The 23502-nt window shown below is 33.5% G+C and overlaps 1 protein-coding gene across 3 annotated transcripts in view; it reads right to left on the reverse strand.

Moving 5' to 3' along the window:
- TMEM135 (transmembrane protein 135) overlaps positions 1-23502 on the reverse strand; it is a 207813-nt gene that overhangs the window by 15047 nt on the left and 169264 nt on the right. For all 3 annotated transcript variants that reach the window (XM_069469096.1, XM_069469095.1, XM_069469097.1), the window contains 3 exons: positions 9962-10003; positions 4186-4332; positions 1600-1669 (listed from right to left, as the gene is read on the reverse strand). In XM_069469096.1, coding sequence (XP_069325197.1) covers positions 1600-1669; positions 4186-4332; positions 9962-10003 — 259 coding nt within the window. The remainder of the gene's footprint in view (positions 1-1599; positions 1670-4185; positions 4333-9961; positions 10004-23502) is intronic.

Raw genomic sequence — 23502 nt, forward strand, 5'->3', positions numbered from 1 at the left:
CCATTTCAGACAGCTTGGACAGAAGGCACAAAGCCAATAAAGAAGTTCGCAGGTATAAGGAACAAAGAAAAAGTGAGTATAAATGGAGTTCAGGGGAATGCAATTAATAAGAATATTTACACAGAATACAATTTAACATATGGTGTAATTAAGTCCATGGAATAATGAGGTGCACTGTCAAAAATTTTTACTACCATATTTGTGGTGTAAATTCCTCACCCACGGGTCTCCAAATAGTTTTACTTTCACGGACATAATGCCGTATTCCAATTTATACATACATTACCAAGTTTATAGTGCTGGTACACATTTGAAAGAATCACTAGAACTTTTCATTGCTTGGTAATTCTCACTAACTTTCTCATATGTTTTTTTAATGTCACCTCCCTCCACCCCAAATTTCTCAAATACCTCCAATTTAATCAGAATACTTTTCTTAGTTTCCCTCCTGAAGTTTTCCTTTGAACTACAATCCTGTTCAGTTAGAAGAATAACTCTCCAGGAGCCAGCAGACTCTGAAATTGTCAGCAATGTTGCCTATTTTTTTTTTTTTTTTTGGCCACTTTAAAAGTGAGGCAAGAAATCAAATTTGGAAGGAGTGTATCAGAAACTACCGTACAACGGAAAACAACAACAACAACAACAACAAAAAACAGTCCTTTTATCCTTGCTCCATTTTGGGGAATTCTGAAGGTAAGTACGGGCTTGGGCAAAGGCACTGTCAATACTGGGCCATAGGTGTTCACATTAATAAGCACTAATGTGGGACGGTTCCTCCTTCCTAGAGTAACCATAAGGAGCCTGTCTTTTGGGGTATAGTACAACTTTGCTGTTTTCATCATCAACTGAGTAGGGAGTAGACCTTGCAAGAAGAACATAAACTTTCTAAAGCATCAGAATTGTTAGAGCACCATTCAAAACTAAGAAGCCTGCGGCAGGTGGTACCACCTGTGCCACATTAACTGCAATGAAAATAACTTTCTTCCCAGAACTGGTGGTAATGGGGGAAGGGGGGAGGGTGAGTGGGGGTGGGAGGGAAGGGTACCACACTAGTACACAAGTATATTAGGAAGTTGGGAATTTATGCCAGTGAGCATAGCTAGCTTGCATGTAGAGCAACTGAGGACATACTCCAGTTACTGATGCCTTAAGAAAAGGCAATATCTTTACAAGTCCAAAACCATAAGCCAGTGTAACAGCTTGTACACAGAGTATAAACTATATGTGTGACTGCTAATCTAGCTAGAACACAGCACAGTCCAGGACCTTGTTTTAGGATATAGTTCTAATGAGAATACATTACAAAGTACAAATTAAATTACTTTTTCTTTTTTCTTGTTGTGACCCCATTTGCTCTCCTGTCTCATAAATTTTAAATAAGCTGATTTCTAACAAGCTAATTTTTAAACTGTTTAAGGATCTGGTAAGTGAATATTAAAAGCTTAATTGTCATTGTCATTTATTCTCACCAATTTCTTAATCAAATGCAAAAATGATAGCAATTATTAATATTAACTTTTCTGTTTAAATTATTTCTTAATAAGTTATTTCTATACCTATTCTCCATTGTCAGGAAAGTACATACTTTCATATACTTACTTTAATGCAATAAGAGATGCAATTATCTTCATAGTGCTTGCAACATCTATGCCTTGGTCCATGCTTACATCTGAAATTAAACCAAAAAAGCTAAACCAATTATAATTTAAATGTGTGTGTGTGTGTGTGTGTGTGTGTGATTTAAAACTCTTTAACCAAAACAAACAAACAAACAAACAAAACCCCCAGAACATCACCTACTCACTTATTTTTAAATGTGTACAACTTTTGGTGTTTTTGGACATATAGAAGCAAGAAAAACAGATATTTTAGGGGTTTTTTCCTTTGCTGCTTACCAGTTGACACATTGTATAAAATATCTGACAGCAGTCAAAATACTTGAATGTGGCATAGAAAAACCACACTGGTAAGTATTTGTGACTAAATATGAAAAACGTGTATATATTATTTATATACTTTGCCAAATCTTTTTGGAAGCTTTAAATCAATTATTGTAGAGTCTAACAGTCATAAATCATCCATGAAGTCAGTACTTGAGCAAAAATCATAATGAGAATGTGCTCAGGTTACAGGAATTTATACTTAATTATATTTGAGGGAAAACATCTGGAAAAGAAACATGATACAGTATTAGAATTCAAAATTCAGTTTTAAAAATAAATATAGAAATAAAGATCATGTGGGAATTCAAAAGTAGGTTATTTGTGATTTAATTATAAACCACTTAACCCTCTAGTGTTTAATAAACATTTCCGCTGAGAGGGCTACTGTTCAAGACACACTCATTTTCGTTATTTGGGATGTTGACTCCAAGACTATTCACCCTAGGCATAAAAAAACTAAGTAGAATATTTAACATGCATCTAGCTCTCTCCTTTTCTCTTTAAAGAGTTCATGTTCCAAAATAAGTAGTCTTCATAACTCCTTTCAGACTGTTGTTAATTAATCATCTGCATGGTTGAACCATATGAACCCTTCCTGTTTACAACAATAAGTTGCAGAGCAATGTTCTGGCTCTGCACCTCTCCAACCCCATTTGCAAACTGATTAGCAAGACCTTTTCTGAAATCCAATTCTGCACTGCAGCTGGAGTACACAAGCAGCCTTTCCTAGTCAAGGGTGACAGCAAGAGTTCATACCGACCATAGCCCTTATATCATTAGAATGATATGACATATGTGGTCATATGAAGTTGTTGAATGATTAAAGCTGGAGGCCTGGGAAGTGGGGAATCAAAGAAGGACTGCCTGATGCAACCCATCACTCTTCATACTTCTAAGTGTCCTCTTCAAAGACATTTCTCCACCATTGCTACCAGAACTAGATAGAAATTATTAAACTTTCTTTGCTAGTGAAGTTAAATCCTGATATCATCTGTACTGTCATTTACTCTTTCCGTAGTCACACATTAAAATGGCTTCCCCAGTCCTCGACTGCCCATCTCCTATATTATTGGCTTTGCTTCTGGATTATTCTGCATCTACTCTGACAAGCTCTGCATGACCTGATCAGTTCTGATGCTCAAGGCTGCATTTACTCACATAATTCGTTCTCTATATTTCCCTCTGATTCATGTTGAAGTTATTTCCATTAATGGTATATTTTCTCCCTCTTCTCCACTAAAGTTCTCGATAACTATTTTTAAACTTGCTCAGTAAGTTCACTACCACAATTATTCCTGTCATGTACTATTCCCTTCTATACTCTTACCTTCTGTGTGTGGTGTATGCTAAGGTGAAAAAAATCTTTAAATTCGGTAAAAATTTGCATATTCACTGTGTGCTCATATATCATGTTAGGCAATTTCATATATGTTATTTCATTTAATGGTCACAACAATCCTTAATAGAGATTATTAACCCCAATTAATAAATAAGGACTTTAGAATGCATAGCAGTTAAATCACTTTTCCAAAGTCAGAAATCTGGTAAAGGTAAAATGAGAGTCAAATACAGTTTTTTTGATTTCTGAAAGGGCCTCAGCTTCCTAAAATTGATCCTCCCTAACTTTCTATAATATACTGCCTACTTATTCTACCTTTTCTAAAATAATACTACCAAGATTATTTTTATTGGCTGATATTCTCATTTTAAACTATTAAATTTATTTTCTTAAATATGTACACTAGAAATATAAATAGACTTATTCATGTGAAACATAAAGATTTCTTTGTATAATATACAAATAAAGATTTCTTACTTCAGTTTGAGAGCCCTAAAAATTTTCAGTCTTACAAAATATACTTTACTCAAGGTTTGCTCTTCCCTTTCTTCTTGAATCTCTCTCAGGACCTATTCTTTCTCCTTTCCATACTTAGCACAATAAATTAACGTGTATTAATCTGTTTCCTAAAGTTCTCCATTATTGCCTCCTGTAATTCTGCCTGGTTTGAAATAGAAAAATATTTCAATTTCACGAAAATCTATTTCAAAGGCATATGATGCTCTACAGTACTGCCAGAAATAATAAATAACATTCACTTGCCACTGTTTGCCTTAAAACTCTATGCACAGTTTCTGAAAAATGACCATCATTACCTGAATAGAAAACAAAAATACCTTGGCATGGTACAGATATTATATAAAAGTGACAAAGTGTGATAAAATATCAAGAAAAAGAACTCACATTGAATCCACAAGTTTCTTGACTAGAGCAATTATGTTCATTCTTCTTGGTTTTTCCTCATGTTTCTCTCTCTTTTGTTCCACTTTTGAATACGCTGCCTCTGGTGAATAAGAATGTGTGGGAATTTCTTCCTTCCCTACAATGAACCTAAAGAAAAGAGCGCAACGTGAGGCATTTTTCACCTTTAAAGAAATCAATGAGAAAAAAAAAGATTTTGTTTGTAAACAAATACATTTTGGAGAGTATCTTATTTGAAATATTAATATTTTCACAACTTATATAAAATATAATCATCCTTTGAAGAAAAACAGACTTTCAAAATCTGAATACTCAGAAAAATTTAATAGTCAATTGTTTGACAATGCAGGTACTTTAAAATCAAGTAAAATACAGCACAGCACTTTTATGAAGCATCCTTTAACACCACTTTTTAAGTTTAAGCCTTAAAGTTTTTCAAAAGAAGTAGGTGAACTTGGATCTAATACACAATCCCCCAAATTCTATTTTTTCCCTAAATTCTGCTAACAGTTACAATTGAATGAGTTCCTCGCTTAGAGTAAAACTCTAATGTCACTTTGAGTCAACAACTGCAGTAGAAGGTCATCTGTACACACACAGGGAAACAGAGGGAACTACAGAATGAGAATCAGAAAACAGTCAAGATTCCACATATCCTGAAGTTATTTCACTAGAAAATCTTAAACTTGATGTTACTCCAATCTATTTATTTCTCTTTGGAAAACTCTAATATCTAGGAGATGGCACCATTCCTATTTCATCAAAACTGGACTATATTTTTCCAAAGACAATGCAAAGGAAAATGTTACCACCATTAGGTATCAATCAAGAAGTATCCTTCCGCAGAGTTTTCATTACTGCTTTTACCACCTACCCTAGAAGAGTCATTGCTCTTATTAACATAAAGAATGACTAAGAGTTCTTAAGGAAACTACCTCCTAACCTTTCAGAAAATATAATAAAATGTAAATAAAACAGGGGATCAATAACACTACATTAAAATTCTGCAACTTGGGATATGTGACAAACAATATGAAAATTTAAACACTCGGAAAAGAGAGAAAGCTGTTACTACCAACAACTGCAGCTCATCCAGTTCAGACAAACTTGGTAAAACATCTCACTTATCAAATCATAAGGGGTATGTAACGGGTTTGTCACCAGATGGCAGCTGTGCAGCCTGGGTAGCTGTCAGTCCAAAAGAATTTCTTACTTGTGGGTGTGCACAGACAATTTAAGATTTGTACTATTGCTCTTTATCAGCAATAAGGATAAAACTATGCTAAAACAGATACAACAATATTTCTCACACCTTTCATAATATTGTTGCTATTTTGGCCAGGACTAACTATCTCAGATTAGTGGTCACTTCCCTGGAGAAGCTGTCCCTGCCTCAAGCCAGGGTGATGAGTTGATCCTTCCTCTGCGCTATGAGAACCCAAGGAATGCCCAACACTATAATCAGCATTTTAGTAGTCTATATCCCCCACTAAACTGTGGGGCCTGTGAGACTATGTATATCTTCTTAGCTATCATACCCCAGTGCCTAGCATAGTATCTGCCCCAAAGTAAATATTTCATTATTTTAATTAAATATTAAATTATATATCAAATGAATGAATACAGTAATAGCTAGCATTTTCTGGGCACTTACTACATGACAGGCACAGTGCCAACTGAGTCTTTTACAAATATTAAATCATTTAGTCTTCACAGCAACAACAAAGGTATCATAATTCCCATGAGAGTAAACATGATTAAGTATCTTGTCCACATGCAATAAATTATCAGTAATTATTTGAATCCAGAACAGTCTGACCCTAAAGCCTGGCTTCTTAATCACTGAGCTAGGTACATTTCTGATATAGTTTGGATATCTGTCCCCTCCAAATCTCATATTTAAATTTGATCCCCAATGCTGCAGGTGGGGTTTGGGTCATGGGAGTAGATCCCTCAAGAATAGCTTGGTGCCGTTCTCACAGGATTGAATTCTCACTTTTAGATCCCTTCAGATCTGGTTGTTAAAAAGATCCCAGGACCTCCACCTTTCTTGCTCCCTCTCTCGCCATGTGACAAGCCTGCTCCCCCTTTGCCTTCTGCCATGATTGGAACCTTCCTGAGGCCTTCACCAGATGCAGATGCTGGTGCCATGTTTCTTGTACCTCCTGCAGAACTGTGAGCCAAAGAAACCCATTTTCTTTATAAGTTACTCAGCCTCAGGTATTCCTTTATAGCAATGCAAATGGACTAAGACAACTTCTAACCATGTTTTAAACAATGACGAATTAGGCTCCCTGTATCTTCAGACTCCTGCACTAGCTTTTCTCCCATGGTTCTGTTCTTAACTCTATCTAGTCCCATGACTTCTACTATTACCTACATAGATAGATAATTTTCAAATCATGCCATTTCTAGAGGAAGCTTCCTAAAATGCAGATCTGAACATATTATTCTCATTCGCAAAGAATTTTACTGGCTTATGGCCTACTGAATTAAATACAAACTTCAAGCTTAAAACAGTACATAGCACAGAGTGCGTATGAGATATTATTATACATTATAACTTATTGAACTACTTGCCATTCTCCAAATAAACCATGCCTCTGTACTGCTCTTCTTATCTGGATCATTCTTCCCTAATCTCTGCTAAAATCTTATTTGTCTTCTAAAATCCATCTTAAATATTCCTTTCTTCCACCCTTTCCCTCCCATCCCCCCTCAAAAAACAAAAAAGTAATTTGTGAACCATATAGCACTTCATTTCTATTCTCTTATAGCATTTGGGCTTTTCTATTCTGTAAGTAATTCTGTGCAATCTTCCTGCTGTCGTCTCTGCCTTTACTCCTATCCATAGCTTTACAAGAGACACTAAATTAGGTCTGCCTAAAATATATTCCTGAGATAATCCGCACTTCTCTTTTGTAATATTTGGCACAATTATAATTAATATTGTCTTCCCCAATAGACCACAGCTCTGAGGACAGACACTGTATCTAACTTATTCCCAAGTGTATTCTCAATGCTTAGTACAAGACCTGGGACAAAGTAGAAGTATACTAAGTAGGAATGAGTGTTATCTTTGTAGCTCCCATATTAACTCGCACATGTTGAGGAGTGCTTAAAAAATGGGTGCTGAACTAAAGTTTAATATTTTAAAGCTTTTACCCTATGTCTAATTAGGAGACATTAAATTGGGGTACTTTGAGAATACGTACCCCCTCTGTGAATAAAGGACAATTTTCCTCAGAGTAAACAATGTGTGTTTTCATGATAGAATAATTATAATCTGTATAAGATGGGTACTTCCTTTAAGCCTTTTTAGGATACTATTCATTTAAATCTCATTATTCTCCAATGTTATCAGGCACTGAATATCTTTTACCCACCAACATTTAATACTGCCAGGAAGTTATATTAAATTAGGCTATAGCAAGCATTTTCTTTCCCCTTCTTTTTGTAATTAATATTAAATGTTATATTTTTGACATGCTATAAATTCATAGCATATGCCCACAATAAAATCTGACTGCCAAGAATGCAAAGAGGTAGTTGGAAAGTCATGTCAGGTAATACTTTCTGGAAGCCTGCAAGATTGACATACATTAACCCACATTATTTTTTGACAATGAAACTTGACAATAGAAAATATATTTGGCTTTTAGTAATATCTTCTGAGTATTAACTTTGTAAGTTTGAGAGTAATCAATTTGCAATGTGGGGAATCTGAAATGAAACATAATCTGATTAGAAGGAAATGTACAATATAAATAAATGACAATTCACAATACTTCACAATTTTCTTGGTTTAACAAGAACATTAGCAAGAATTAATAAACATTTTTCCAGAATATTTTCCTATTATACTGAGAAAATTTTAAGTGCAAATAGTCCAAACTAGCATTTATTACAAGTGGATTTGAAGAAGAGACACGAAAACATCTGATACATTTTGAGTTTTTGCAAGGATTCTGGAGACTAAAGAGATATGTAGGAAAACAAGGCAAGTTTTCCTTTCTCTTCAGGAAAACTTTTGTTTTTATTATCAACTTTCAACTTAATAGAGAATACTTTATAGCCAATGCAACAACAACAAAAAAGTTATTTTCTAATAAATTTCATGATCTTTTAACAAAAAATATGAGGTAAAGAAATTACTGTTGCGTGTTATCACCTAGAAAGTTACTGTTACCATAGAGTTTCTACAACCAAAGATATTCTTAATCATACAGTGACTTCATTTGTTCCCTCCCAAAACAGTTTCCTTGCATGCCATCTGATTTTCTATTAATAGCACTTTCTATTAGGCACTTAGGTTATCAATACTTGGCTGGGAATGAGGGATCGAAAGGAAGAGAAAGAAGGAAAATATCAGTTTACTAGGTCATCATTTCCTTCCACTCCAAGTTTCAACTTTGTCTCTTTTTCTTTAATCCTCCTACTAGCACCCAAATTCCACTCCTTATCATTTTGTCTTTCTACCTTCTGATTCTCTCTTTCTCAGTGTCCTAAATATACTATAGCCAGACTAACCTTTCTGAAACACTGTCATCTATACCACTCAAAAATCATTAATGGCTCCCTATGGGTCACCTTATCAAATCCAAGTTTGTCTTTTTTGTTCTAGGTCTTCTGTAATATGGCCCTACTCTACTTATTTAAAAAAATCCTTTATTCCCTAATTCAAACTTTTCTATACCAATTAAGTTCATTTTCATCCTTTTGCTAATATTATTCACTTCCACCCAGAGTGCTCTCCCTCATCCTTGCAGTTATCTGAAGTTATCCTTCAAGTACAATTTAAGGCATATCACCTATAAGAATAATAACAACAATAATAACCCACATTTCTTGAGTACTCACTATGTGCCGGGCACTGCTCTAAATATTTTTCATGTATTAACTCACGTGATTCCCTAAATACCCTTATGAAGTAATCATATAAAAACTTCTAGTATTGAAGCCCACCCTAATTTTTCCCAGTAATACTTGCAATAAATACCATGCTACTAATCGTCACTAAGCATCTACTGTATGTAATTTGGGGAATAAAATGGGCAACATTTATGACAGAAACAGGACAAACATTGAGTTTGGAGTCAGTATATATATAGTTACTTGTGTGATGCTAAATTAAATTAGCCAAACATTCTAATCCTCACCTTTCTCATGTTACATGGGCATAAAAATACCCATCTTACAGAACTTTTGCAAAAATTTAATTTACTAATCTACGTGAAGATGCTTGGTGAACTATAAAATAAAATGCTAATGCTAACAAACATTTCTACAGTATACCACTGTGCCAATTACTATACTAAGAAATGGGCTATGAGGTGAAAAGAAAAAGCCCTAGCGATGCTTAAAATCTAATACACGTTTGACAGTGGTCCTGCCCTAAAGAAACCCATACTCCGGTACCACACAATTAAGTACTTAATTGTTCATGTGCAGCTTTGTCTTTCCAAGCTCCTTGAAGAGAGTTCTTGTATTTCTTTTCTAACACCCCACAGTATAAGGCACACAAAAGGCCCAAAAAGTAGTTGCTGAGTGACTGATTTTTAGGAGGAAAAATATGATAAATAACTCTTTCAATGAACTACAAAGGTTTAGAAATACTTTTGTGACTTCTAAAATCACTTTCAGCTTAAAAAGTTAGTCAATAAATATTTATTATAATTACTTACAATGATATTTATTTTTTAAAGAAACTTAACTTGTAAAATCTCTCTCAACATAAGATAAATAAAATATTACTTACCTAAGTGCAGAAAATGTAAATCCTTTCAAACCATCTTTGCACCTAAACAATAAAAATTTAGAATCATAAATATTTTGAGATAAAAAGTAGTATATTAAAAAACTAATTTTTTTAACAAAAAATGATGTTTCAAAAGGTGAAACTCTATTAAGGCAATGATCTTAGCATTAGAAATGGTCAAACAAGAAACAAGCAATGAAATAAGTCACCTTAAACAAAATGATTAATATGATAATGTTTTCCATTGTCACATTAACATAACTTAGGGCTCAACTCTCAGATCTGCAGGTTGAAAAGAGACTTAACCAAATTCCAAGAGGTCCTTCAGGACTTAAAATGAGGGCTGGGGGTGGAACATTCTTCATTCTACCCAATCCCTAGGGGACCAATTTGCTATGAAGAAAAAGGCCACATACACCTGCTGGGTATTATATATAGGTCAATTCAAGGTCCTGACTTCTCTCTACATTGCTCTGCATTCATTGAATTAATAAGTAGAGTTGGCAGGCAAAGAAAGGCTTCAAATTTAGTTCAACAGTTTTAACTTCTGATTAAGCCCAATTAGAACAGATAACATAGCATGAGGAACAGGATTGGGGTGGGGGGGAAGGCAGAAAAAGAAGATCTCAAATAGTATTTATTGAGTTCTTATTATTGCTGGGCACTGTTTTGGGCCCTTTTTTATCTGTTGTCTCATTTAATTATATCACAACTCTATAAATAGGGTTTTGTTTTTTTTTCTATTCCATAACTGCACGGAGACTCAAAAAATGGAGTAACTTAGATAAAAAAGTAATAGCAGTCAAAATTCAGGGGGAAAAATAAGTCTGTCTCACTTAAAAAGTCATGGCTTTCTTTTATACATCCTCCTGAAAGGGTCTATTTTCTTTAATTGGAGAAGATTCAAACTACATGGTAACTAAGAAAAAAAAAATTCTCAGATCTGCAAAAAATGTTTAAACAAGATCTTGAAGTGCGAACATTACTATACTGTTTTTACATTATCGTGTTGCTGCTCAGTTTCTTTGTTCTTCTTTGTAGGTATGATCACCTTTCATAAAGAGCTTTGGGGAATTTATTATCAAAATTCCTTGAAGAAATCTACAAAGTTTGGTGAGACAATGATGATCTAGTGTATGTTAATATTAGACACTGGATATTCCTGGATAAAAAGTATAGACTCAAATACAATTGGGGAATTTTTCTTGTATGTCTTTTGTATGGAAGGTCACAAAGGAAATGTGCAAAAATATAAGAAATCTATCTCAACTTACAATATATACATTTTTATTGGAGGTGGTGTAGAATCTGAGAAAAGAATTAAATCCATGTACACAGAGATTTTAAAACACTTAAAAACTCATTTCAATTAAGCAACATGATCTACTTTGTGGTCATGTTAACAGCAAGAAATGTAACCACAGAATTTAGCTAACATACTACATAATTATCTAATCTACACAGAATGGGGTAAAGGCAAAAGAATTCATGTTTAGCTAAAAATGTACATGGAAAAATTATGGCATTAAAATTCTTAAACTTATCTTTTTCCCTCTGAAGAAAGTGTTTTGCATTAATTTAAAACCCATAATCTAGATAGGTGAGGTGCGGAGGAGGTAGACTAGGAGTCTATAGACTGGAAAACAGAAAGCTGTATACTGACTACAAGATCACGTAAATTAACAAACAAATGTTGTCTTCGGTATGTTAGAATTAAAAGATAGCCATTTATCTCTGTGATGCAGAATAGATAAAGGACTCTGACAATGTGTTCTAGTCAGGATTGCATATTTGTGACCGTAAACAACAAATGTAATTGCAGACCAAAACATCAAAAAGTAGCTTTCAGATATAAAAGCAGCATATACAAATGAATTTGCAATTTCATTATGATGGAAGTTTGGTTCTTTCAGTAGAATTCTGTGGGAAGCACTTCATATTGATAAAGTCTTAGCATGGATTCAAAAGGGGCTATTCATCTTTCCATTCATGTGCATAAGGTTTGTTAATGTAATTGAGGGTCAGATGTCTATATCAAAAGAACAAAACAGTAATTATTCTCATAAAAAGAATCTTTAAAATAGTAATATGACCCCGAATTTTGACACCAAGAGCACCGAGCACTGAGCATTAACCCAACTATGAAACAATATTGTAATCTGTGTTAAATGTAGACAGTATGATACAGACATAAAAATTTAAACAAAGCACCCCTTTAGAAGGTTCCTTACTATTCTATACATTCAGTTATTATAATGTAAATAAAATCACATTCCCCATTTAAGTATTAGGGCTCACTTATTCAACAAATACTAACTAAATGGTTATTATGTGCAAGCACTGGCTTAGGTTCTCAGCCTAACAGGAGCTAACAGTGAACAATAGAGAATTCTTGCTTTCATACAGTTGACATTCTAGTTGGAAAAGAGATATAATAAAAAAGCAAATATATCATAAGGTGATAATTATTATCAAACAAAAACACTACCACCACCAACAAAAACCCCCCAAAATAAGGGGAGAAACAGTGATGGAGTCAGTCTTTATTATTTTACATAGTGTGGTCAGATGGGCCTCTCTGAGAGGTAAAATTTGGTAATCTGATCAGAAATCTTAATGCATTGAGGGAAAAGCATTTCAGTTTGAAGGAACAGCAAGTACAAAGCCCATGATGAGGAGTCTAAATGGCATTTAGGGAGAACAGCAAGGAGATTAATGTCACTGGAGCAAAATAGGGGAGGGAAGCAACGGTCGGAAATGAGGTTAGAGTAAGAGAGGTAGAGGGTGGGAATGGTCTACAATTCACCCAGGGCCCTTCAGGTAAGGACTTTGGAAGGTTCTCAGCAGAGGAGTAACAAGATCTGTCTTAAATTTTAAAACACTCACTTTGGCTGCTGGGTAGAAAATAATGACTACAGGAGGGCAAGGTTAGAAGTTAGGAGGCTAGTTAGGAGGTGAAAGATGACTGTGGCCATCTAGATCATACTGGTAAACGTCGAGAGAAGTGGTAAGATTCCGAATGTATTTCAAAAGTAGGGCTGGCAAAATTTCGTGATGATTTGAATATGGGGTAAAACAGAAAGAGAGGAATTAACAAATTATTGAAAAAATTTTGGTTTGAGCAAATGGAAGGATAAATGGCTACTTACTGAAGTGGGGAATACTATGGAAGGAACAGGTTAAAGGAAAAAATCAAAAGTTTTCTTTTGGACATGTTAAATTTGAGATATGTGCTAGCTAATTAAAGGGAAATGTTAAGGAAGCAAGCAGCTGGCTACACAGGTCTGCAGATCAAGGAAGAGGTCTGATGTGTTTATGTGTAGGACTTAAATTCCTAAGACCAGACACAATCATATAGGAAATATGTAAAGAAAATATCCAACGACTGCATATATTTTATTCCTCCCTAACTTATATTGCAGAAAATCTCTACAGAAGACAAAACTCCATTTCTCCTAATAAAATTATCCTCTGATATAAAGCCTCATTCTTATGTTCAAGTGTACATAAAGATAATACATTTAATTCATGTATAAATAAGACTTTTATCCTTAATCTATGCAAATGACATAAAATAATTACTATAAATTAATCTATATTTACTGAATCTCTACTTGCAAGGTTCTGTGCTAAGATACAGTATGATATAAAACAGAGCCAGGAAGGCTTGATATGGTGGTTCATGCCTGTAATCTCAGCACTTTGGGAGGCTGAGATGGGAGGATTGCTTGAGGCCAGGAGTTTGAGACCAGCCTGGGCAACATAGTAAGACCCTGTTTCTACAAAAAATAGAAAAATCAGCCTGGTGTGTTGGCACACACCTAAAGTCCCAGCTACTGGGTGGCTGAGGCAAGAGGACTGCTTGAGCCCAGAAGTTTGAGGTTGCAGTGAGCTATAGTGATGCCACTGCACTCTAGCCCAGGCAATACAATGAGACCCTCCCCACGCCCAAAAAAAAAAAAAAAAAATCAGAGCCAGGAAAGACAATGAGGAAAAGAAATTTGCAGCATTATATCAAACAACTTAGTCAATATACAACTAATTGTAGTGGTTCAGGTTGGAATTGCATACTATGTACAAGAAAGTATAAAGAAGCTTAATGCTATAATTATCAGAATAATACTCTTAGTGTAGTGTCAAATTTTTCAATTAGAAGTGTAAATGGTAGTAAAAGAAATAATTCTATGAGGTGAGGAGGATCACTTGAGTCCAGGAGTTTGAGGCTGCAATGAGTTATGATCATGCCACTGCATTCTAGCCTGGGTGACAGAGTGAAACTTCAGAAAAAAAGGGAAGGGAGGGCGGGAGGAAGAGGTAGGCAAACAGGCAGGAAGGAAGGATTCATTCTGTTCACAAAGTTTTCTCCCATGCTTAATTTCCATGAAATTATTTCCAAGAGATACTTTCATTTTTATTACAATGTTGTACCAGCAGATGTCGCTAGAAAACTGTTTTTGGAAGAATGTGCAGCACTTTGATGTGACTGCTATAGCAAACATTTTATTCCAAGTATTCCACTACAAACACATTTACAGGGATGCAAAAATGTTACTAATATTAATTAAATTGCATTAAGTTCTCCCAAGTAAACATCATGTATTAGACTTTTTAATGATAGGTGATATAACAGATGTAAAAGATATACTTTACAAATCTCCTTTAAAATATTTTTTCAGAGGCAATGCATGGGTTTAGTGAAAAAAACCTTGATATGAGTAAGGATACAGACACTAATCATAACTTCTGTGCCAACCTTGAGTAAATCACTTAAATTTTAGAATTCAAATTCTTTGTCTATTAAGAGAGACTAGAAGTAAATGACCACCATAATTAGCTAATTAACTGCTTTCTAATTCTGAAATTTTATCATTTAATGATAATTTTATTATTAGAAATCATAATGGAAAAATAGAATGAATTCTTCTAAATCACTTATGACATAAAAGAAATGATCTTATTAACACCAAGAATAAAAACAATAAAAAAATACAAACAAAAACTATGAATTTGCCTTGAGATTACTCATTGCTGCTAAAATTGTTACACTTACTTATCAGTTTATAATACTTATTGAGGTGAAAGTTATTCCTGCAAAGGTTCAAAGAGAAACTTTGCTTCTTTAATTTTAAGGATAAAAGACCAACTACTGTAATAGATATATACTGTTACAGAAAGATCCATAAGAAACACTGTTAAGTAAAAGAAGCAATTCTACATAGATATAATCTCATTAATTATAAAGTTTTACATTATTGCTATGTATAGAATCAATGCTAAAATAGTAACATTATTAATGGTAAAATATAAAATGTTTATTATACACATATGGAACGTTATAGAAAGTACTCTAAAGGGATACATACCAAACCATGGTTCGTGGGCTACTTACTGAAGTTGAATGGGTTAAGACACATGAAGGAAAATATAACTTTTTACTTTCTATACTGCTATATCATTTTACATGTTTACAATAACAAATTTATATATTATTTGTTTAATTTAAAAAATCAATTCTTGAACACAGAAAACAGACTAAGCAATGTAAAAGTTATGCAACTTTATTAATACCAACACAATGTCAAAGAATATAAAACTCTAACTAATCAACTTTACCAATTAACAGTGCTGTAAAAGTTTTGTTAGAAAGAGGCATAAAACTACTAACTAAAATAAATGTTTTAAACTGGAATTTTCTGAAAATGGGATCTCAATGAACAGGGATAATTAGGTGACTACAATGATAAAACAGAAACGTTTATTAAGTATTAATATCAACCGGGGCACTCTGGAGTTCTTTTGTCCTTTTTTACTCATTCAATTGGTTAGAAAGAAACTCAAATATTAGTTAACAATTATCTGATCTATCTTTATTCACTCAATAATCATAAATTTATCAACTAATATACAGAAGACATTGTGTTGATCACTTGAGGATTCAAAGATAGATTTTTAGAAGCTTAACTATTCTATTTGTATTCCATGAGTTCAGCTTTGAATTTCTTTAATCTAGCATTTTATATCATCTATCTCCTTAAATTATTTGATTTGGGAAAAGTAGTAGACACATGCAGCAAAAGCACAACTAAAGATATGGAAAGATCAGCAAAAAATAAAGAAAAATTGGACTTAAAAGAGCTGTGCATATTGATAATTCTTAAATTATTATATTCTACTCTGTATCACTCAGTATCAAAATTAAGTTTCATTATTTTACATGAGCAAAATTATTTAAAACAGGCTGAAAATTCAAGTGTGAATATTTATATTGGAGTTATGAAAAGAATGACAAACTTGATTGTAAATAATAGTTACAGACAGACAATAACTGGAACGTCAAAATTTTATTTGTCTAATTACTATATCACTGGTACTAAAAGCATAAATATAATTGGAATGAACACAATTGAAAATTTTAAAGTCAAAAAGGAACCAGAATGCCTATTTAAATGCCTCTAATTTGTGACTCACAGTTGTCTTCATTCTAAAGAAAACGTAAGCATTCCTTTAGAGTAGAGGAGGGACAAAAAAAAAAAAAAGAAAAGAAAAAAAACTTAAGCAATTTTATGTAGCTTGTTTTTAAGTTAAATCTTCCTTATTTTGTTTTTAAAAACCCACATAAAAGAGTAAACCAGACTTTGTAATTAATTTTCCTAATCTATTTTCAAGTATAGAAGCTCATTTAGTACTAAATTATACTTTAATATTTGAAACCAAATCAACAATTGTAGATTTTGATTGACAGTTGTTTACAATAAGAATACCAAGAAAAGATTGACATGGAATTAATTTCAGACTTTTATTTTTGTTAATTTTTTTTTAAAAACCTTCAATTTCCTAATAATATGCACACTCTAATAGGTTAAATCTATCATTACAATTTACTGTTCCAAATTTGTGGTGTGTGGCTAAAATGCATTGTATTGTTTACACACATACAACAGGTTTTTCCTCTTATGTCTACTACTGTTTGAATAATAAAATAGACTAAGAGTTCAGTATCAGTCTGTATACGGCACTTAACATGAACAAACATAACAATTAGTGTTTTATTCCTATTTTAAGAAACCTCACATACAAAAATTTGAAGTTAGAGTAACAACAAATTAAGAAATATGGGGAAGATTATTTTGTTTAATGAATACTTATCTTCAAAATAATTTCCAATAGGATTCCTTTAAATAGTGAATTTTCCCAGTGCATTAAAATATTATTTTTGATCCTGATAAATATTTTACAGTACATTGATTTCACACTGAATGGAACACTGGTATTTGGCTTTGTCCTCAAAAACCCAAGGAAAGTTGCCGAAGCAGGCAGCAGTTATGGGTAATCAAGTGTGATTGTAAGTCCCCAGATGATTATTGTGCACTTTTTTCTAGTGTGTCCCAAATATAAATTGGAAACAGTTGGACTCAAACTTACAGTAACAATTCCAATAGAATCAGATTTCTCCTTAAACTTGGAGAAGCTGGAACTGTTTTTGCTTTAAAATCCAAACTAGGAAGGTCATGCTCCAAGCTGCCTTCAATAGCTAAGGAAGCAAGAATCACCTTCGGACTGTTTCCATAAAAAATGTTAATTAGGGTAAATGTGCCTCTCAAAATGAACTAGTAATAGGAATACTAGCCCAACTTTAAAATACTTGTAAAAGGAGCAGAGTATGGTTTCACTGGACCTAAACTGAAAGGCCTGTTTGCAGTCCCCAACCAAGTGGCATTGTTTAGACTTGATAAATTAACTATAGGCAACAAGCAAATAAGATTAAAATTGTGTTTCATACAAATCCAAGGAAAAACTTAGCAAGTGTCATAAAATCATGGCATTGCTAGGAACCAAAATTGTTTACATTAAACAAAATTACGGTATAACCACATTACTGAACCAATCTATTTTTAAAGACCTCAAGACTGGCAAGTATTTTCATTTTTTTCTTTTCTATAATGGTTGTGAAAAATATGAAAACAAGTGTTTTCAATTAAATAAACTCTTTGAATCAACATTAATTTATTTTCAAATGCATATTGGTATCTATGTCATTACAATAATGCAGCAAGTAGTTTGCATAGTGAACAAAATGAATAGCTATTTGAAACTATAATATTAGGCTATAATTTTCATAAACTTATGCTTATTTAATACCAAAGTTCAAATCTAAAATAAATAAAATTTCCAATAATGGAGCAAAAACATCATTTTGGAAGCTTCTGGAAACTACTATTTTTTGATTAACTTAAGACTTATAGAGTATCCTGACTTCAAGGAAAACATTAATTTCAAATACTCCAGAGCTTGCTTACTTACTCAAAGATTTTGAACTTAATTCATGGTATGTATAATAGAAATTGGGAAAGTCAACACATTGGAATCTAGCTGGTATCAGAAAAATGGAATACTGGAACCAGAGTAACCTGAGAGAATTATACAGATTAAGAAACCAAGGCCCAGGGAGGTTAAGTAATCTGCCCCAAAACAGAGTTTGGTCTCCAGACATCTTCAAATGGTAGTAAATTCATTCCAGTCAACTAACTCTTAGTGCCTGCTCAAGTCTCAAGTGCAAAGAAAAAATACTACAGAGAAGTAAAGAGATCTTTGACTAAATAAAAGAAACCACTGATCACCTGAATGAAAGTAGAGAACAATAGTCCTCCAACTGGTATTTTGTAAAAGCTTTATAAGGGACAAAGGGAATAGGCAGTTTTAAAGGAATCAGTGTCCAGTTCCTTCCTTCCACATGTTCTCCTATCTAAACAGGATTGACCTGAGAGTGTACTTTGGTCAAGACTTGACACTGGCTTCGCTTATCCACCTCCCCTTCACAAAAGCTATTTTTCACATCAGAAATACAATTCTTGGTTCCCAATTCAGACACAATGAATTTGAAAATTAAGTCTCCACATGATTCTGATGCATGCTAAAGCTTGAGAACCATTGGGCAAGGTTATGCTGCAGTAAAATCTCAATAGATTTTAACAAAAGTTTATTTCTTGCTCACGCTATGTGTCAAACCAGTGTTGGCTATGGCTCAACTACATGTAATCTTTATTTTGTACCATAGGGTAATGGAGAAACATCTATTTGGAACTGCTGATTATCAGAGCAGAGGAAAAAAAAAAAGACTATAAGAAATTGTGTTCTGACTCAAAGCTTTTGCTCATAAATAAACAAAAATCACTTCTACTCATATTTCTTTAGCCAAAGCAAGTCCTACGGCCAGAAATACTGTTAATTGGGAGGGACAACTAAGGCTTTTGAAAAATAACATAGTCTACCATACAGGCCAAGCACATAACTGTTGAAGATCAATTGTATTTGTTTATAATATGTAAGGAAATTCAAACCACAATTCCATTTTTCCATCTAAAATGCTATCATCAATTAGTCTTTTTCACAATAACTTCAATCTTTCACTTTATAATAATATTAAAAATCTTTGGTGCTGGTTTCAGAAATAGGCTTGGCTATAAAACATTAAATATGAAATGTCCAATTTCCTTAAGTACAAAGTTTGACAGTTGATATCTCTGACATTTCACTATAACACTTCTTGTTTTATTTTTATTGTGAAGGTATGTCCTCGGTCCTTCAAATACACATTTTGGCTTGTGACTATCTTTCAAATTTTTTTAAGAGCAATTTTTGTGAAAACAATGAATAAGTCAAAAATCCATGTTATTTTTTAATGTGAGTTCCGCTGTGGAACCAATGCAGCCCAGACAGTCCGAAATATCAACAAAGTGTTTGGGAAAGATGTACCTAATGAACGCACAGTACATCGATGGTTTGAGAAGTTCCATTCTGGTGATTTTAATCTTGAAAATGAGCCAGGTGGGCGACCTGAGACCAAGCTGGATAACAGTGAGCTAAAAGCTGTAGTGGAAGCAAATCCATCTCATCCTATGCGTGAATTAGCAGCAAAGTTTGACATTACTATTCCAACAATATTGGACCATTTGAAACAAATCAGCAAGGTAAAGAAGCTGGATAGATGGGTTCCACATGAATTAAACAAGTGTCAGGAGAGAAATCGTCTTGAAGCTTGCCTTTCTTTGCTGTCACAACATAAAGGTGAACCATTTCTATACTGTATTGTTACATGTGAGGAAAAATGGATTCTTTTTGACAATCACAAGCGTTCAACACAATGGTTGGATAAGATGAAGTGCCGAAACATAGTCTAAAACCGAATATTCATTAAAAAAAAGCTAATGGTGTCTGTTTGGTGGTCCAGTACTGGTATTATCCACTGCAGCTTCATGAAACCTGGTCAATTGATTGCAGCAGATGTCTACTGCAACCAGTTGGACGATATGTTGAGGATGCTTGTGATTAAGCAGCTGAAATTGGTCAATAGAGACAGGCCAATCTTCTTGCAATACAATGCTCGACCATGAGTCACATGAACAATGATGCTCAAACTACAGAAGCTGTACTTGGAAACTCTCTGTCATCCACTAATATTCACCAGACCTTGCACCAACTGACTACCACTTCTCCCAGGCTTTGGACCACTTCTTGCAAGGAAAAATATTCAATTCTCAATAAGCTACAGAAAACGCTTTTCATGATTTCATAGCCACTTGCTCTCCAGACTTCTTTGCTGCTGGCATAAACAAATTACGATGAAGATGGCAAAACTATGTCAATACTTTAGGCATATACTTTGATTAATTGTACTGCTTCTTGTTTGAGATATAATAAACTACATTTTTAGTTCAAAATAAGACATTTCATATTTAATGACCTAAATAGTATTTTACAATAAATGCAAACACATAAATGCATGTGTCTATGTATATTCTGAGCTTCCTTTTTTACTAATTACTAAAGCATTCAAGAATTACACATAGTTCAGTTATGTATCCTAAGTGGCTAGAACAAGATTTAGTACATAATTCACTCAGTAAGTATGTAGTAAAAGAAATAAATTTTTATCCGTGTAGTAACTGAAAAAAAAACTGCATTTGATAGTAGTAATATTTCTAATTGGGTAGCAAGTTTCTTGAATTTATTTTCTCTACAGAAATTCTAGGGTTTTGTTTCATTTTGATTTTCAGGTTCTAAAGAAATGTATTTATTTTTAAATCAGCTACCCAATACTAATTAACAACTCCCAGTGATCATCCTTAATACAAAGTTCCATTAGTTTCTTTATACTAATAATTTGGTATGAATTTACACTTAATGTTCATCACTTCACTAGGAATTGTAATCCAGCAAAAGAGTAGGAATTGTAACCCAGCAAAAGAGGTGAGATCATAAAATTTGTAGGTTGGGGCACTGTTCACCTTCTGGTATCGTTTATTCACTCATGTTCATACAGTTAAATATTTCACAAATAATCTACTAAGAGTTGGCTACGTACCAGGCATGTTGCCAAGAGCTGGGGATAGATACTGTCCCTGTCTTTGAGAGGATATACATGCAAGTAAATAATGATACTACATTACAGACAGTACTTTAACATAAAGTACACAGTGCTATAGTATGTGTAGCACAAAGCAGGGGTGCCTAACCCTGGCTTTGGTGTCATAAAAGCTGTCCAGAAAAGGAGATATTTAAGGTGCTATATAAAGGAAGAAGTGGAAGAAGAAAGCAGGGAGGGACAATATATATGACTTAGAAAAAAGAAAACACTGGGTGTTCTGAGAACTGAAGACGTTTAATATGACTGCAGCATAGAGGTATGGAAGCCAAATGGAAAAAGACTGGCACAGATCACATCATGCCAAAAATGAATTGGAACTTCACCTCTAAGGCAAAAGGCCCCGCTCCCCAGAGGAAAAAAATGACCATATCTGTGTTTAACAAAGATATTCCATGTTTAACAAAGATGTATCTGTGTTTAACCAAGATATTCTCATTAATATCAAACTTAATGAGACCATAAAATTCAGATAATTAATTTTAGTTGTAACAAACAAGTCAAAAAATCTCAGTACCTTAAACATAATAAAGGTCTATTTCTTGTTTATCACTATACAATCAGGCATTCATCTAGGCTGTCCCTGACACACAGAGTAACCTCATTTTAGGCAATTCTAATATAGTTCTAGATATTGCTCTGTACATATGTGATTAATAAAGTGACATCATTTATTTATTATGAGGACAAGGAAGGATGATGAAAACCAAGACTACCAATAAGTCATATCAGGTGGAGTAGTTACACACTTCTGTGTAATTTACACTATGTCCAGAAAACTATGAAGCAAGTGTTATTCATTTACACAATAATTTATTTGTTCAATAAGTAATTATTAAGCACAGAGGCAGCAGAGTTAAAAGGGAGAACTGTAGATTCAGGCAAGCAAGTTGTTTAAATTATGTACTTGTTTCTCTATCTACAAAATGCAAATAATAGAACTTACATGATATGATTATTGTACTAAGTGCTCAACAAATGTTACTTATTACTACTGCTACTACTATCACTACAACAAACCAACTACAAAGATGAGGGTGTAGCAGGTGCTGCCTTAAGCACTAAGACTATATGAAAAATTTAGCAGTCTATATCCGTATCAAGCTCCTATGCTTAAATCTTGAGGTGAAACAGTGAGCCACAAACAGCAAAAGGAAGTACAGATAGTATCTGCCCTGAAATTAACACCATTATCTAAAAGATTCATTATTACAGGCCTCCCTCCAAAGACACAAAAGATATAATCATATTAGTACACAACTATTTACAAGTTGAGGATAATACTACATGTAATATAAATTTTCAAATGAAAAATTGACCTGAACTGGAAAGGAGGCCATGGATTTGTGAATGTGTAAGCAAATTGTGCCATATCCATACAATGGAATGCTGCTCAGCAATAAAAAAGAATAAATTACTGATACACTCAGCAAAATGGATGAATCTCAAGAAAAAAAATTTCTGAGAAACCACACTCAGAAACACATGCTGTTAGACTCTACTTATATGAAATTTTAGAAAAATAAGATAAAATCTATAGTAATAGAAAACAGATCAGTATTTTATTGGTATCAGAGATGTCAGGTAGGGTAGAAACTGACTGTAAAAGAACACAAAAGAATTTTTAAGAATAATGGAAATATTCTGAATCTTGACTATGAAGGTGGTTACACTAAGGTAAATATCAGAACCATAGCTCAGGTTGAGTGCAGAGAATTCTAGCCTGTCCTGAAGGCAATAGGTAAACCACAGAGGGTTTCTGAACTGAATGCCGTGAGCATAGCCATACATTACAGGGACAAAATAGATATTTTAAATCTTTTGTGAATTTATTAAAGAATGATTGACTCCAGGGTGTCATTAAGAAACCAGGTTAGGTCATGGAGTAAATAATGAAAAGTCTTTCTAATTTATAAAAGCAACATTTTATGTTAAGAATTGTCTGGTAATCTTTGTTCTCAAACAGCAAATATGATCCAATATGGTAGTTTCCTATTTTTAAAAAAAATCTTCTCTTTAGATAATTTTAGTTGAATTTCTGGGTAAGAAAGGCTGGGTAATAATATATATATTGAAATTTTCAAATATTTTCTTAATCCTAAAAATTAATAATCTAAAA

The sequence above is a fragment of the Eulemur rufifrons genome, chromosome 6 (genome assembly GCF_041146395.1).
Source record: "Eulemur rufifrons isolate Redbay chromosome 6, OSU_ERuf_1, whole genome shotgun sequence".
Classification (NCBI taxonomy): Eukaryota; Metazoa; Chordata; class Mammalia; order Primates; family Lemuridae; genus Eulemur; species Eulemur rufifrons.